General features: G+C 40.3%; 1 protein-coding gene across 1 annotated transcript in view; it reads right to left on the bottom strand.

Annotated features, from left to right (window-relative positions):
• The window catches only part of LRP1B (LDL receptor related protein 1B), a 1,026,358-nt gene that overhangs the window by 195,230 nt on the left and 813,216 nt on the right, over window positions 1-17,912 (bottom strand). The window contains exons 54-56 of the mRNA XM_018554232.1: window positions 10,256-10,378; window positions 7,632-7,772; window positions 3,910-4,097 (exon numbers count right to left, since the gene is read on the bottom strand). Of these exons, the coding sequence (XP_018409734.1) occupies window positions 3,910-4,097; window positions 7,632-7,772; window positions 10,256-10,378 (452 nt within the window). The remainder of the gene's footprint in view (window positions 1-3,909; window positions 4,098-7,631; window positions 7,773-10,255; window positions 10,379-17,912) is intronic.

Raw genomic sequence — 17,912 nt, 5'->3', positions numbered from 1 at the left:
TTCCTTTTAATTCTGTGTGCGTGTTCTGTTCTGTGTATTTCATTGTTATTTATGTACTGTTGCTTTAGCTGTTTCGTTTGACTTTATTTGCTGTTGGTATTTTCTTTCTGTGTAACAAAGTAAAATACAGTGTAGTCCTATAATGCAAGGTAGAGAAGTGCACACAACTGCCGTATCTGTCCTGCTAGTTTGATGTTCTTTGCATGTAAATTACTATACGAGGACTTAATGACACTGAATTGATACTACCATCAAACCCTTGTGGGCACGAACACACTTTACTTTCATATGTCTGTTATCTATTTGAGAACTATGCAAAACCTTAAATAAAGAATGTATTTAAAAAAAACAAAAACCCAAAGTAAAATAAATAAATAATAAAGCTATAATGAGAGACCCTTTTTGGCACACGACTAGGTATAGGACAAATGAAAAGAGCTTCTCCAATCCTTAAAAGCCATCTTAATATTTATGCATTCCATATGGACTTTACTGCATTTTACCAAAAAGGCAACCTTTTGCCCAAATATTATGATTTCCTAAATGTTAGGAACATTTTCACTGTATTTTCATCTGTATTTAAGAAATATTTATATTTACTCAAATGTAAAGCATTAGGATGCTTATGTGGCATACTACTTATCCCCCACAATAAGGATGTGTGGGTCTTCATAGATAATAGTAGGGACTAGGGAGGGTATCTCTCCACAATTGCAGGAGATCGACAACAAATGAATAAGTATGGCACATCTTGTAGGTAATCAGACATTTCCTTGTCTTACTCAGACGGCGAATAATACAATTATTTCCACTGTAGACAATTTAAGGTATTAAAATGTATCTAAACACCCCCACAAAAAAAGAAGCAGTGCCATCTCCACGTGTAATACCATTTATTAAAACAATATGTATAAATCAGATGTCCATTCTACTTACATGGTGAGTCCAAATAACATCAGCAAACAATTCCATAGTCAATAACTCAAGTACAGAACAGAGAAGACAAAGAGACCCTTCAGCATGTAACAGTGGACAATAGTTACCGTCCACGCCATAATCTGAAGGGTCTCTTCGTTTTTTCTGTTCCGTACATTTGTCATTGACTATGGAATGGTTTGCTGATGTTATTTGGACTCAACATGTGAGAAGAATGGATGTCTGATTTATAAATTTTGCTTTAATAAACAATGGACAATAGCTATTGCCCACCGTCACAAGCTGAAGGATCTCTTCGTCTTCTCTGTTCCGTACCTGTGTCATTGACTATGGAATGGTTTGCTGATGTTATTTGGACTGAAAATGTGAGAAGAATGGATGTTTGATTTATACATTTTGCTTTAATAAACCATGGACAATAGCTATTACCGTCACAAGCTGAAGGGTCTCTTCGTTTTCTCTGTTCCATACCTGTGTCATTGACTATGGAATGGTTTTCTGACGTTATTTGGACTGAACATGTGAGAAGAATGGATGTCTGATTTATATATTTTGCTTTAATAAGCAATAGACAATAGCTATTGCCCAGCGCCACAAGCTGAAGTGTCTCTTCGTCTTCTCTGTTCTGCACTTGTGTCGTTGACTACAGAATCGTTTGCTGATGTTGTTTGGACTGAACATGTGAGAAGAATGGATGTCTGATTCATACATTTTGTTTCAATAAATAGTATCACACGGGGAGAAAACCCTGTTTCTTTTATCTCTTTGCATGTATTGGAGGATTTCTCTATCCGCTTCTGAACAGCTGTCCTTCTTGATGTAAACCCATGCAAATTTTTTGATGGCTGCAGTCAGCGTTGAAGTTGTGGTTAATTGAGGCCAAAAACAAAAATGTAATATATTACAGCTTACTAGTTCTTAGATGTGCATTAGATTTCTTCCTGTCCTAGGGTGACAATGCTCACTCACTGTACTATATTTATGGAGGAGTATCATTGTCACCCTAGGAGAGGAAGTTTAGGACTACAGAACACCTTCTCCTCATCACCATAACATAGAGAAAAGTGTTCAGTTCTGTAGTAAGGACTTGAGCTGGGCAGGGAGATAAGACTGCTTGAGATAACACTGCAGAGTACACATGACACAGGTAAAGAATGGATTCTAGCAGGATTGCCAGGCATTTTCTTGCACTTTCTGAACAGATATAACATGTTTATAATGGTATATGTAACAGACCAAAAGGGAGCAAATAAGACAAGTTCATTGTTAAAGTTTATATACAACATAAGCAAAGGACTGTGCCTGTGCCATATTTATAATGGATCAAACAGTAGTACAGGAAAAATAATGAAATTATCTTTGAAATGTTTAAAGACAAGCTCCATATTTTCAAGGAAAAGCGTCATATTTTTTTAAGGCGAACACATCTGTTCAATTGGAACATAAACCTGTACACAGCTATTTGACATTTTATAACTAGCCCTCTTTTTGTTCCTTTCAAAGGATCTTTGAAGACATTGTGAACCAAGGGATACATCATAAAAAATAAAAATAAATACAATTCACAAAGTTCAATTAAGTCTTATAACCGCTTGGGTTTATTTTCCAGCACATGCAACGTGACACTTAAGCGCTTATCAGGCAACACCTCTGGCAAAATAAGAACAGCGAGTAGCCCGAAGAACCACTGTGACTTTGAATGATGTGTTTCAGGTTATCATCATCATTCTGATCTTCTCCCAACAGGTTACACCGTGAATCAGCACTTCAGAACATCAAGTAACCTTTAAAAGCGTTGATTCAGTCTGCTGGGTGACGGAAGGAAAAAATACCAAGGAAAACACTTGAGGGACCAGGTATTGTAAGAGACTATTAAATGCTTTATTGCTGTTGTGCAGAACTGAAGTTTGCTGGACTTAAATCGTTAGCTCAGGCCAGAGAAACAGGACAATTATTTTTATTCGGTTGAAAGTAGTCTAAAGGAAAGAACAACGTGGCCCTAGGTTAACCTTATAATGCCTAAAAAATGCACTTTGGATCAACGTAACCGGTAAGGGTAAGCTAAACCCTTTAGGTTGGCTTCACTCCGTTTTATTCCAGTAATTGGTGACAAAATATGTGCTTCACCTTGTGTTACCACACAATAGGTGGTGCATTGCAATGGCAATCATTTTGAGTGGCACCCCATTGCACTTTGCAAATGCATCGCCCAACGTTTTAGTGCACAACAACACACAGACTGGAACCATGTGTGGGTTGTTGTGTGGGAATAGGCGTCTCTCCAATTTTTGGTGCCCTGGTAACCTATTCAAAATTACGTAATTACAACTAATAGGAATATTCACTAAAGAGTGAAGAGTTTGGAGAAGGCAGGGGAGGTGAACAATCTAGGACAACATAGCTGAACTAGAAAGTGAGCTGGAAGTAAGGGCAGGAAGTAAGTTGAATTTCCTCATCAGAGACACAGTGAGAAAAGCATTTTAGACCGGGAATGGGTTAAGGGGATTTCCTATGTAGTAAACAAGGCAAGAAGTGAAAGTAACTCTTTCAGGTGGGGACAGCAGTCGCATGTCCACTGATGTTATCACATCTAATGCAGGGCTCATAGCCCTGCATCAGACATGAGGACGCCAAGGGACAGTCCACTAGTCACTTGCTGGGGAATCAGGTAAGTAAAAATCCTCTTCACCATACCCCTAGACAAAAATGGACAGTTAACCCTTGCTGTGGGTGTATGGTGGCTCTACTGCAATGATAGTTTTTTCTTTAACCAGAGATAGGCTTTAAATAAAGTACAGTTTCGAGAAGAGACGCGTAAAATGAACAGTATATTTTAAAGACTTCACGTTTTGTCCTCCTCCTTCCACACCCAGAATATAAAAGGGACAATGGCTCCACGGAAAGCAAATTAACGCCATGAATAATTCATTTGTGCGACATTTGAATGTAATCTTATAAATATTGACTGCTAACCTTGTATCCAACTGGGAGATCTAGACAATCTTGAGAACAACCACTGACTCTTTTACTTAAACACTCATTTAAATGGCAGTCTCTCTCATCAGATCCGTCTCCGCAATCATCTGCCATGTCACAAAGAACTCCCTCCGGAATGCACTTGCCATTTTTACACATGAAAGACGAGTTGTTACACGACTTTTCTGCAAAAGAAAGTAAAATGTACAAGCATAAAAATACTCCGCCGTTAGCATTTGAGGCCGCATGGCGATGCGATGTGCCATCATAATGACAGATAACTTAAAGATCATTATCTACATTCAACTGACTCAATAGCAGCTTCAAGAAAAATGCCCCCAGGGGCACAGTTGGGGGACAGGGACAGAGCATTGTCACCTGATAGTAGGAAGTGCCTGAACAAGGACCTTCATGGCAGGATCATCAGGTATTATTCTTATAAACGCTGTAGATTGTAATATATCGGACATTTAAAATGGCATTAACATGCTAAAGATTATATGAGCTTTTAGTGATTGGGTTTACATAGACTTTCATTTTCACTATTGCGACTATGCTTGGTACATAAAGAGCACCTGTAATGCTAACAACACCCTATAGGGTTGCTTTAAAAATATCAGGTTGTTGAAGATTCAAACAATAATGTTCAAAAATACTAACTGACCAGTAACCCAATCACAGCTACCCCTCCATCCAACTATTCTTGCTGCACTGCTACAGTAACAGGAGGGGAGAATTATAATAGGCCTCAAAATGATTGAAAATTATTTCAGATAGAAAAAGACCAACTTCCTCTAGGGTATCTTTTAGATTTTGTTAGTTGCCAGTCATTCTCATCCTTTGCTTTACCTAGTCACTTCCCATAAACAAGTATACACCTTCAGTGACTGCATATTTGTTCCAGGTAATTGGATAAAGCTATAGACGCCGAGGATGAGGATGGCAGCCTAGCAAGATCTAAATTAAAGTTTATGTCCATATTCCTGAACTGACAGCTTCCTTTTAAATTATGAAGATCCAAAAGTCACTGAAGCCTTTATCGGTGGAAGAATGTTGAAAGCTGAACTCCAGGCAGACAGTAAAGACTGAACTCCCAACCTGAATGCTTGTTCCAGGTCAATAGTTTACACCGGTGTGCATTTACACGAAAATCGCAACTTACTCATAAGTCAATGGAGGGTCCATTGACTTGCGCTTGTACCTTACGATTTCCTTCCCATCCATTGAGTTCTTTCTTTTTTTTTTATAAAATACATGAGGTTATTATCAACTTTGACTGTTACAAGTATCCAGATCTATACAAATTTGGTTAAATCTAAATAAGGGACGGTTACAATCTACAGGAAGAGGATGTAGAAGCAGGTAAGCGTTAATGGCGCTCACTTGTTGCAAAAATAGCCCATTTACTGTCGGTTTGTTTTTGTTCTCGTCAAGCAGGCGGAAGTAAGCCAACACGACTAAAAATAAAAATAAAGAAAACAAGCAAATTGCCAATCTGAAAAGCTTCCTCCTGAATTTATTATGTTATAATGATCAAACATTTCACAACGCAGTAATTTAATCGCAAAACAAGAAAAAGCCATGTCAGTTGCTTAAGAGCGAATTGTCAGATGCTTAAGAGAACATAATTTATCTTCATCTAAACATATAGAAACAGAATTAGTGTGTAGCTTTCATTTAAGCAGAATTGCCAGACACTGTGCAGACTTTTTAATTGGTGGCATCCAGAGTCTAACAAATGAACAAGCGTGCTTCTGAGGCTGTGGGTAAAGGGAGGCCATGCTGATAGGATCTAAACAGATCAGAACAAAATGCCTATGACTTTATACAATGATCTGTTCATTACATTGTACATGGTCTGAGTTTTCTATCTATCTATCTATCTATCTATCTATCTATCTATCTATCTATCTATCTATCTATCTATCTATCCATCTATCCATCTATCCATCCATCCATCCATCCATCCATCCATCCATCCATTAGACCAAACCTTTTTATTGTAATGCTGTTCTATATGGTGATGTCAGATGGGCGATTTTGCCTCCAATCGCCAGTGGCAGGATCACTAAAGAGCCTGTCTGTTTATCTCTATGGAATTGACCCCTCTGTAGCCAGACACAGAGAGATGTCACTCTGTATACATGTGGATTTTAATGCTACTTTAATACTATGTGGCACACACACATTGTAATGCTATTCTAATCCTGTAGTCTACCTTAAGGTGCCCATACACTGGTCGAATTTCGGCCAGTTTTTATTGTACTGGCCAAAATTGTACAGTGTGTGGGGCTGTCAGCTCCCTTTCAGCCGGCATTCCTCGATCAGCTGATCGAAGGAGCCAGCTGGAAAATTTTGGATCGATCAGAGCCAATGGGTTGCCCGCTCTGAACGGGTATTCTGACAGATGCCACACAATGCAAACAGAGGGATACCTCGATCGACACGCTTTTGTGTTGATGGAAGAATCAGGTCAATTTTTTTCGTTCAGCCCTCAGGTTGAACGGAAAAAAAAAAGTGATCGCTGTATGGCCAGCCTTATGCACAGTTTGAGGAGCAGTGTCAGAGTTATTTTGTTTCCATTACAACTGCATCTCTCCCCATACAACTCTATGGCAATGCAAAAGCAGCTGAGGTAGGTCAAATGCACCTGAAATTAATTGAGAATGATCTCAGAAGCATCCGTAAACTGATGTCAAAAGCATGCTGAATTAGCAAATTAAAGCCCGTCAAAACAGGCCTAATTATATTTTTATACTGTAAGGTACTCTTTCCTTAAACACATAAGTTATTCTAATACCATATCTAACCTCTTTGCCTAACATATGAACACGTGCACACACATATCGACTCTGGCAAGCACGTTGGATCTGTTCAGAGGACTGTAGTTGCCAGATATGAATCACGAGCAAGTCATAATGTAGGATGACACATTATGGATGATCACAGCCAGCCCTAATAGATGGTTTGAGGAGAATTCAACAATCACATGTAGGTGTTTAAAAGATACCTGTCATGATAGAAGTGTACCGGCAGTCATACCGACTCTCTGATTCTCACTGATGTGGAACCGGTTTGAAGAAAAAGACTTCTGACCTTCTCTGATATTTCTGATCAATCAGTCTTTCATACCTTCACCTATCAAGTCCTACAAGTTCCTTTTTCTTTCACATTCAACCTATACACTAAACTGCACTCAAGGTATGTGTCATTCAGCATTACAGTTAATGCAGCTTTAAAAATGGAGATGAACGTTGTTCACTCACTGGGTCTTAACGCTGATCTAGAGGAAGGCAAACATGGAACCCCCAGTGGGACAGCTGCCACTTTAGTCCCAGAGTGGTAAAAAAAACACCTTCTTGGCTTTAGGCCTACTGTGTGTAGTAAAGTAGCTACCACTCCAAGCTCACTCCCATGACAGACTACAATCTCAATACAAATTAGTAAACTAAACATGAGATTGTAGTCCATCACAGAAGCGAGCTTGGAGCGGTGTGTACTTTTTAACACATACAGGGACCATGGGGAACAAAAGTAGCCACCCTCCAGAAGGTAAGCACAGTGTCAGCACCAATTCAGAGATGATTTGAGGATCTACGGCCGAGTAATACACAAATAAAATACATTTTTGTTAATAGTTAAGGTACTTAAATGTATATTAAGACTGAACTCTTATAATTGGTGCCACTTTAAGTTAAATGAAAGGTTGAACTTCTTACCTGTATTAAGGCACTTTCTGTTCAGTGGGGCTTCATCTGACCCATCTCGACAATCAAAGTCACCATCGCATTGCCACTGGAAGTTTAGCAGGCAGCGTCCATCAGCACAAATAAACTCATCGGGGGCACATTGGCGGTAACCTGAAACAGCAGCATGACCAAGAAGAAAACTGTAAAATACCCAACAATGAGGCCTGTGAAAGACTGATGACATCATCTCAGCCTAAACTGGATACCAAGGAATTATTTTCCATGATAAATGTTGGAGCTTTTCTCAAGGATGGTACTGTTGCTGTGCACGGTGACATGTCAGCAGTTAGTTCATGCAGACTTATAAAGCTACTAAAAGGTCCACTTTAATCAGCAAATTTTTAATGTCTCAAATGGGCTTCTAGGTAGAACTGCATCCTCTTGTCAGTTTGTGCCACACAACCTCTTCTTATGCTTCAGTATGTGCACAGTGTAGATGGCAGCAAGTGGTGCTAAAACCAATGAATTGGCTGATCTGCATTTCCATATATTAAAATTCATGATCATTTGGAAGATAAGGGTTTTGGGAACTAATACTTATCAGGGCACCAGTTACAGATGATAAATGCAAGCAATAATATAGGAGACACCTATCAGGAAGGCCAATACGGTATCTTAAACAAAACCACAAAAAAAAATCACAAACTTATTATGTAGGCTGCCACTGTAGACGTTATTTTAAAAATGTTAGCTGCCTGGCTGTCTCTGGCTTTTATACTTTCTCAGTACAAGCATGCAGACCCAGAACAAGCATGCAGCCACTGAGGTGTGGAGAAAGCAGACTTGTTCTGGGTCAGTGAATGACAACCAGACATATTGTGTTTCCATGAGAGGTTGGCAACTTACTTTTTCCTTGTATATGTTTCCGATAACGTGTAAGGTTAGGCAAGTATTAACTAACTCTATTAAATTTGGTTACATATACATCCCAAACAGTTAACTTTTTTAAATAGCACTTTAATCTGTCTTTGTATTAGTCAGATTAGCATTCAGAGGGTGGAACAGAACAGAACTGTTAGCCAATCAGGATATTCTGCACTGCACAGCGGTTTGAATTTAACAAATTGAGTTTGCTCAAAGTAGGAGAGTTCATAGACATGACCTCATCACTAAGCCTTTGAGCTATGACTTTTCATGCATAGTCTTGTCCAAATGGTATTGCCTTGGAGAAAAGTAAATAGTCAGGACCTAGCTTTGGTGTCTGGCAAGAGTGTATGGATCAGAAAGCCACCTATACAGATCATTTTCAGGCAGTAGACCAATTTTTATATCAACTATGCATTTAGATTTTTTCAGAACTTTGAGCCCAGGTGCACATTTGGTCGATCCTGGGATGCGTTTCCCGGGACTGGGCGTTCATGTGTGGTTGCACGCAGCGTTTGCTGTGCGGCCCCATTGATTATCAATGGGGTTTTATCCACATGGCGATCGTTAAAAAAAGTTACCTTTTTTGTTACTGGGATGCCATTAGAAAAGAATGGCACTGCCAGCGCGATCAGCGTCACAGACGTCACAGCTCACTCCGCCCAGTTGTAATGACAGATCGGCATCCCCAAATGATCTGGGATGCTGATCTGTCATTAAACAATACCAACTGGGTGGAGCTGGCCATGACGTCATGGCCGGCTCTGCCCAGTTGTTATTCATTGGCCGGGACCTGCTAGAAGACTCTGGCAGGTGCCGGCCAATAGGAAACAGTTGGGCAGAGCTAGCTGTCACTGGTAGCTCCGCCCAATTATTTTTCTTTTGCCGGCGGTTCTTTAAAATTAATTTTAATTTTCTTTTTTTCTTTTCTTTAAACTATTTAATTTTTTTGTTCAAATTTTCCTATTTTCTTAAATTTTTAAAATAATTTAGCAACTTTTATTTTCTTTTTTTTTAAAATCATTTCACTCTTTTTTTCTGCTCCATACCTCGGAGGTACCGAGTAGAATAGCCGAGTCAAATGCCGCTCGGCAGCATTTGGCTATTCACTTACTGCAGTTCGGCCCCCATGAGAATAGAGGCGAACGGCAGTGAGTAAGCTGCCGGAGCTTCGGCTCAGCCGATCCAGATGTTAGATCAGCTGAGTCTAAGTCCTTCTGCACTTCGGCTCAGCTGAACACGTAGAGCATGTTCGGCTGACCGAAGTGCAGTTGAAGGATATCCGATGTACTGCTGAGATCGGCCGTACAAGTCAGAAGTGAATAGCCAAACAGAGTTCGACTCACTTCACTTTGGCTGGGTTATTCACTCTGCTGCCTTCAGCAGCTTTGTGAATATCCCCCTATGTGTACAACAGTGTTGATGTCATGGGTACCGTTACAAGGCAATGTCGGGGTTTGAAAAGGCTGAGATATGTATTTAAATTAAAGCTTTTATGCCCGGAATTCAGCTTTAAGCTATTCCCCAATGTTTGCTGTGGTCCTTCTTTTAGATCTTGAACTATTTCACCCATCAGTTTCATTATGATCACTCTGTATAGTGCATGATGTGCTTTGGTGGACACAAAATATATCATAAACTCCCATTTTAACCTCCAATGGCAACAGAGCTGCAAATTAACTTTATTTCTTGAAAACATTTTTATTTTGGGTGGCACTAATGTTACTTACCACATTCTGGAGATTCATCAGAGCCGTCTCCGCAGTCGTTGTCGTGGTCGCAGAGGAACTGCTTAGGGATGCATACTTTGTTGCTGCACATAAAAGTGTTTTCATCACAGGTAGTAACAGGAGCTGAAAAATATATGAAGAAAATAAAAAATCAAGCATGACTACAAATCACGTTCATCGTCCAGCCATTGATATTTCGAGAACAGACAGGATACTAGAATTGCATGCAGTGCACATTGACTTCCCGTTGGTGAAATTAGCTCTATGTTGTTACAAAGTAGATTTTAAAGAAAGGCTGTGCAAAGGAATGTTTGCATTTGAACTGCCATCATAACATAACCCCAATGTATTTTCAGTACCTTGAAAAAAATACACTTATTGTCTGCAGAGTTTCCTAAGGCCCAACAGTCACGCAAATGTAGAACATGCAAAAAAGTTGGAATTGTGTGCGGCCAGACCTCCTCCTCAGAAAGTCATAGCACGAGTGAATCACTGAAAAAAATAAGGTAAAGGAGAACTATGGGGTTAGGGCTTTTCCCCATAGTTCTCCTTAGGGTAAAGGCGAGGACACAAACTAGCGTCCTCCCGTCACCCTAAGCTCAGTATACCGCGAGCTACAGCTCGCGGTATACTGAGACGCCGCAGTATACCGCAAGCTACACCTTGCAGTATACTGAGACGCCATAGCTGAAGCAGATCCCGACAATTATGTCTGGATCCGCCCAGCTGCGTGAGTGACAGCTGGCTCTGCCTATCTAGAGGCAGAGCCAGCTGTAATACCCCCCCCTCTCCCCCGTCCGATCCGCCAGTCAGCGCTGGAGGATGACAGGATAGAGACAGGATCGAGACAGGATCAAGCAGTGAGTGAACGCCGGTATGTGTTCGCTCACTTCCCGATCTACTGAGCCGACCTGTGACAGTCTCATTGTCACAGGTCGGCTATAACTATGAGGTGAGTGAAAAGCACTCACCTCATAGTTCTCCTTTAAAGCTGAAAAGCTTCTAAGACCCATATGCTGTATAGTTACCTTAAAGTGACACTAAACTCAGGAGTTAAACCTTAAAAATGCATTCAAGTACCTTAACTATTAACAAAAAATGTATCTTATTTGTGTATCACTCGGCTGTAGATCTTCCAATCATCTCTGAATTGGTGCTGACACTGTCCATCCTTCTGGAGGGTGGCTACTTTTGTTCTCCATATCCAGATTTTTAATTAGCACCAGGACAATTCACTGCAGTCTGCCATTACAGTTTCTCAAAGCAGTATGCACAACAGAGATTTAAGTAAGCTAAACACAAGTGTTACCACCATCAGCAAACCAGGAAAACCTCTATAACCACCCTTATGTTTGGATTTCCCTCAGCAACCTTCGTCTCACCTGTAAGACCGGCTCTGCAGTGTTCTACAGAGTTATCTCCACTGCCCACACGTTTGATTGCCTGCTTGATAGTGCCTTCAAAGTTCTGTGGGCCATTGGCGTGTCCCCTTTGCCTCTAAGATATGTAGCCCTTGATTTTCATAATCTTTTTAGCTGTCTGTAAGGGTGACATCCTTTTCACCTACTACTAATGCAAGGAGAACTTTTCACTGCCCATACATTTAAAGTGACACTAAACTCAGGAGTTAAGTTTTAAAAAAGCATGATTTTACCTATTAACAACAATTTATTTTATTTGTGTATCACTCAGCTATACATCCTCAAACCATCTCTGATTTGGTGCTGACACTGTCCTTCCTTCTGGGGGGTGGCTACTTTTATTCCCCATGTTCCCTGTGTGTGTTGTAAAGTATCCACCGCTCCAAGCTTGCTCCCCTTGATGGACTACAATCTCATGTTAAGTTTACTAATTTGTATTGAGATTGTAGTCCATCATGGGAGTGAGCTTGGAGAGGTGACTACTTTACAGCACACATGGACCATGAGGAACAAAAGTAGCCACCCTCCAGAAGGTTGGCCTGTGCATTCAGATTTGGACAAACCTGCAAAGCAACGGAAATCAGTTAATTCGGCAGTTCGTCCAAATCCAAAATAATTCATTTAATATATGCCCGAATACACTAAAATGATATTCGGGCATACATGAGTTAGTTTTCAGAACACGCCGACGGCCATATTAGCCACCAGCGTGTTCTGCACAAGTCTATTGCCACCTTGGAAGCAGGCGTATGACGTCACATGACGGTGAAGTCATACTGTGACATCGGAGTCACATGGCGGTGAAGTCATACGGTGACGTCGGAGTAGATCTTGGTATACACCAAAAAATGCGGGCACACACTCGAAAATGCACCCACCACCATCTTGATGTATAACAAGATCTACTCCAACATGGCCGTCGCTCGTTCTGCATTTTCAGTGTGCGGTTTCAGGTTCAGAGGCTCGTTGCCTCCGAATGCAAAACAACATAAAAATGTGTTTCCTTTGACAAAACAAATGAAAATATCTTTTGTTTGCATGTGTTTCGTCTGAAACCAAATGTTTTTGTTTTGCACATGACTACCAGAAGGACGGACAATGTCGGGGCAAATTCAGAGCTGATTGGGGGATCTACAGCCGAGTGATACACAAAGAAGGTACATTTTTGTTAATAGGATACTTGCATGCATTTTTAAGATGTAACTGCTAAGTTTAGTGTCATACCCCATTTACTGTTCACCAATGTAGTACATCCCTTTTAAGCTAACTATTAGACATGTGCACTGCCAAAAAATTTGTTTAGTTTCGTTTCGTTTTAAATTCGGATTTGTGTTATTTCGTTTTTCAGGATTCGGGTGTGAAAGTCAATTCGGATTCGGAATTCGGATTCGTTTGAAATTCGGTAGCATTAGTACGAACGTTCGTTTCGTTTTCTGTTCTTATTCGTATCTTATTCGTATCTTATTAGTTCGTTTGCAGCAAAAGTGACATTTGAGGGGGGAAAAATATTTTTCTCCTTCTCTAATGTCACTTTGCTCCAACGAACGAAACGAATAAGAAACGAATAAGAACAGAAAATGAAACGAACGTTCGTACTAACGCTACCAAATTTCGGAAATGGAAATTCGGATTCGATTGCATTCGTTATGTCTGTAATTCGGAATTCGGATACATCCGAATGTCCGAATTTCCGAAAATTCGTCCGAATTTCGATTCGGAACTAAACGAATCGCACATGTCTACTAACTACCAATTCTAACCTGACCACCAAAGTAAGGGGGCAATTTTTTCTTTTGACGTCCAATTGATGTTGTAACTTCTCCCCTGACCATCAATACCAAGGGTCACTTTTTCCTGGCTACTATTGTAAGGAGGAACCTTTCCTGCTGACTAGTGAAACATTTTTCCCACGACCACTAATGTTACCTTTCCTGCAGACTACCAGTTGAAGGCATAACTTTTCCCCTGACCACCTATGTAAGGGGGCATCTTTTCCAATGTCCACAGAAGTAAAGCAGCACTTTTGCAGTAACATACAATGTAGTAGGACAATGTTCCTGCTTCTCACCAAAATAAAGTAATCCTGGATGAGTAATGCTCTACTATTATACCAAAACACTGGAGATACAAATTATTACAGATGCCCATCATTGACTGCATTTTCTTAGGAGTTGCCAAACACAAGGCCCCACCATGGCTACACATGTTATTTGGTACTGCTGTGTGGTTTACAATATTATTTCTCCCACTTGGATTCTTTTCTGTCTGGAAACAATGAGAATATTTCTTTTTTTTGCTGTTTAAAGAAATCTCCTTTGAGAAGCCTGTAGATTAAAATGTGCTGTAAACGTTTCTCACAGAATACAATTCAGTCTCAAGTGAAGTCTAGGCTGAATTGAAATAAAACATATTCTAACCTTGTCAGTGGGGTATACACTCCTTTGACTAGTTGAGTCACTAAGATTCTGCAACATCTTTCAAAGACATGGGATTCCAGACTTGTCAGCGTGAACTTTTCTTTACTTTTTTCTCTGTCTCTCTCAAAGTTCGAAAAGTGTTTTTATTTTAGCGAGGACTTTTTGAGCACAGAAAAGAGGGGCACTTATTCCGTCCCCATAAAACCTCAAGATACTGTTAAATGATTTATTTTTAATATTTTTTTTATCTCTTCTCCATTTTAGTTGAAAAATGTATCAACTCTTTAACTGACATCTTGAGTATGCCAGAGTGATCTCCTGCTGGCACTGAACACGGTGTAATGGATGGCAGTAGATGCCCGTATCGGAGATATGCGCCAGCAATTTTACCTTTTGATTCATGCTGGGGCCGCATCTTTTAAGAGGTATATCAGACTGTAGTGGTGTTACAGTAACTGGAAGGATTAAGTGGCACAATATAAAAGGGCAATTCTAAGCACCAAGAAAAGCCATTATGGAACAATGTAAAATTAATTTTAGATAATCCACTGCAGCAAAATCCAGCATTAGGGCATGTAGCCTCATTTCACAGTCACAGGGGATGCTGCAGTGGGCTATAGAGGGTGGTGGTGCTGAAACCAGACTACTCGATCACCTTAATGGCTGTGTGATAGATGAGGACACTTCCAATAATGTAAATATGATCTCCAGGAAAACATCTAGCTACACAGGCAATATACATGTATGGGGGCTGTTTTACCTGCCAAAGGATTTGCACTTCTGTTCATTCCCCATATTTACACAGCCCTGTCAGACAGCAGAGTCAGCCTCTAGACCTGAGATTTGCCTGCTGCAGTTAGGTTATAGAACTAGGTCTTGTTCCTCCCCCAGCCTGTGACTGGACAGTGAAAACTGCAGATAGACGAGATAGTCCCTCAACTCTGCTCTCTTCTCCTTTTGACCATTATTTCTGTAGGACCGACAGACCATATCATCTTGAGATCAATTTTGCAAAAACAAAATCAATAATGTGTTATTGGAAGCTGTCAGGCAGCCTGTATTGCTGGCTGCAGCCCTGACTGGCGAGGGTTAATCATCCTGTGTCTCGCTGGCTGCAGCACTAGGCTAGTCAGCTGTGGCTTAATTCATCAAACCACACACCTCATGCTCTGGGATTGGCCTTGTCGCTGATGGAACCCTATTTAAGCATCATCAGCCTGTTCCCCACTGCTTGTGATAGTTCTTGCTATACAAGTTGTGTGCTGTCCCTGCAAATCTCGTTCGTCTTCGGTTCTGACCTTGACCTGTCCCCAGATTACGCTTTGCTTTCTGCCAGGCCTGACCTCAGCTTGTGTCCCCGGATTACCCTTTCCAGCCATCAGCCTTTGACTCCAGCTCATCTCTAATTAATCTCTGGTAGTGTCGTTCTACTTCGGTCCACACCTTGGATTAACACCTCTGGCCAACCTGTGGCTTCACCTGTTCAGAACATATAGTTTAAGTCCTAGGGGCATCCAAGTACCGGTAGGCGTGCTTGCATTATGGGAACGGCGGCTGCTATAGGTGAAACAACTTGTCACTATTTGTTCTGACAGCGTGCGTCCTCAGCTAGTGCTGACAGAAGCAGCATGCTCCATATGCAGACCTGGCATTGGACTGTAAAATCCAAAGAACAGTTAGGAGTTGCATATACTAGAACTTGTCTTGTGACTCTTCTCAGGAGCTACAGCAGTTTGTTCTTACTAGACTTAAAAATGTCCAGATTCAACCAAATAATGGTAAAATACACAAAAGGTTGTATATTTAAAGGCTTTAGCATTTCTCCTCTAACTCTGCAACCCAGTAACAGTGGCACTGATGTAAGAAACAAGAGATGCCTTGTTTAAAAGACTTAAAAGCTGGACAAGGATAATTCCCAGCATGCTAATTGTTTTCACATTGGCTCTTCAGCAAAGTAGAGTCTATGGGAATTGCTTGTGTGGCTGGGTAAACTCGTGGATGCAGCAAATCACTGATATACCATAGGTCAACAGAGACCCTGGATCACGCGGTTATTCTAATGCGTCGACTTGCATTCGTTCGAGGTCATCATAATAAGCAGCACAACAAATAACTTTGCATGCTCTATGTGGATTAAGGGTTCTTCTGGACATGGATATTTGCAATGATACCATTGCCAATTTATTTTTGCTTTTTCAGTATTTTGACGTACAGGCGGTGGGTGCAATCCTCTGTAGGCTTGTATGCTAAAAAGTAGTAAATGCACATTGGTCATATGACCAGTGTTGCTGCATTTACTCGTTCACTACTTTTTAGCAAAAGGTGGACTGAGCCTTTAACCTCACCAAGCCAATGGCACAAAGATTTCCCAGTACTCAATCCAGCACAGCAAAACAGAACATAATTGTTTTTAAAGTGATATTAAAGTCAAAAGATTTTTAAGCTATTTCAAATGCTGATGAAATCACTTACAATGGAGACTGCTCCTTGATGTTTAAAAATGTAGTTCCCCGCAGATTCAGCTGGTCCCCTGAGCACTGGTCTTGATATGGTGTTTTAGGGCGACTCCTGTGGAGCCACCCTTGTGTGTGCTAGTAAGTTGTGTGTATCTCCACAAACATACAGACACAGATAGGCAAGCCATTCCCCTCTTCCCCGCATCCTCCCTTTTCCAAGCTAGTAGATGAACAACTACTGAATACTTATCTGTCCCTTGTGATCTTGTACTGAACAGGAAGTTAGGGGAAGCAGAACTGAAAGAGTTGGAGCTATCTGTTTTGAAACAAGATCACTGTAAGTGCATGGGAAAAATATAAAAATACTTTGTTGGGGAATGTATATTTGTTTGATCTGGATCCATTAATTAAAAGTTTGAGAGTTTAAATACTTCTATTTTTAGATTAAAAACAGAGGTCTTTTTTGGCATACATTTTGGAAGCCAATGACACATCATTTTTTCCAGTTGAGGGGACTTCATGTTAGGTGCATAATGATCTCAACAAAGTTGAGTAGCTTTAAATAGCTTTCAAAAATAATAGAAAATCGGAGGTGCAGAACATTCATTGTTGGCATCATTCAATTTGTAAACACATTAACTGTAGGATGTGTCGTTCCAGATCCAGCTTTAGCGAAGGACAGGTGAATTGTACACTCGGGTACAGCAGCCATCAATGTAACAGAGAACAAAGTAAGGAAATAGTTTGAAGTATGCAACCTTTTAACCTGACAACAAACACAAATCCTCAATGAAAAAAAAAAAATACTGAGGCCTGAGAGAACAAGAAACAAAGCTGGGCTGTGAACAAGCAAAAAGGAAGCAAACTTACATTCCAGCAAATGTAATAGTAACTGCGGAAGGTCAAAGACTTTCAGAAAGAAGTTAAGTCCAAATGGATACACCTTTGTTAACAGATCCAATACTTTAAAAGCGTATAAATATATCTTTATATACTGTACATACAGGTGAAACGCGAATAATTAGAATATCGTGCAAAGTTCATTTATTTCACTAATGCAACTTAAAAGGTGAAACTAATATATGAAATAGACTCATTACATGCAAAGCAAGAACATTCAAGCATTGATTTGTCATAATTGTGATGATTATGGCTTACAGCTCATGAAAACCCCCAAGAACCCCAAATCCACAACCTCAAAAAAGTAGATTATTACATGCAATCAATAAAACAAGGATTGTACATAGAACAATATTGGACCTCTGAAAAGTACAAGCATGCATATGTACTCAGTACTTGGTTTGGGCCCCTTTTGCAGCACTTACTGCAATTACTTTTGCACGATATTCTAATTATTCGAGTT

This window comes from Nanorana parkeri, unplaced genomic scaffold (genome assembly GCF_000935625.1).
Source record: "Nanorana parkeri isolate BGI_ZX_2015 unplaced genomic scaffold, ASM93562v1 scaffold148, whole genome shotgun sequence".
Classification (NCBI taxonomy): domain Eukaryota; kingdom Metazoa; phylum Chordata; class Amphibia; order Anura; family Dicroglossidae; genus Nanorana; species Nanorana parkeri.
The sequence above is the reverse complement of the archived record's forward strand: the minus strand, read 5'-3'. Positions and strand labels throughout refer to the sequence as shown.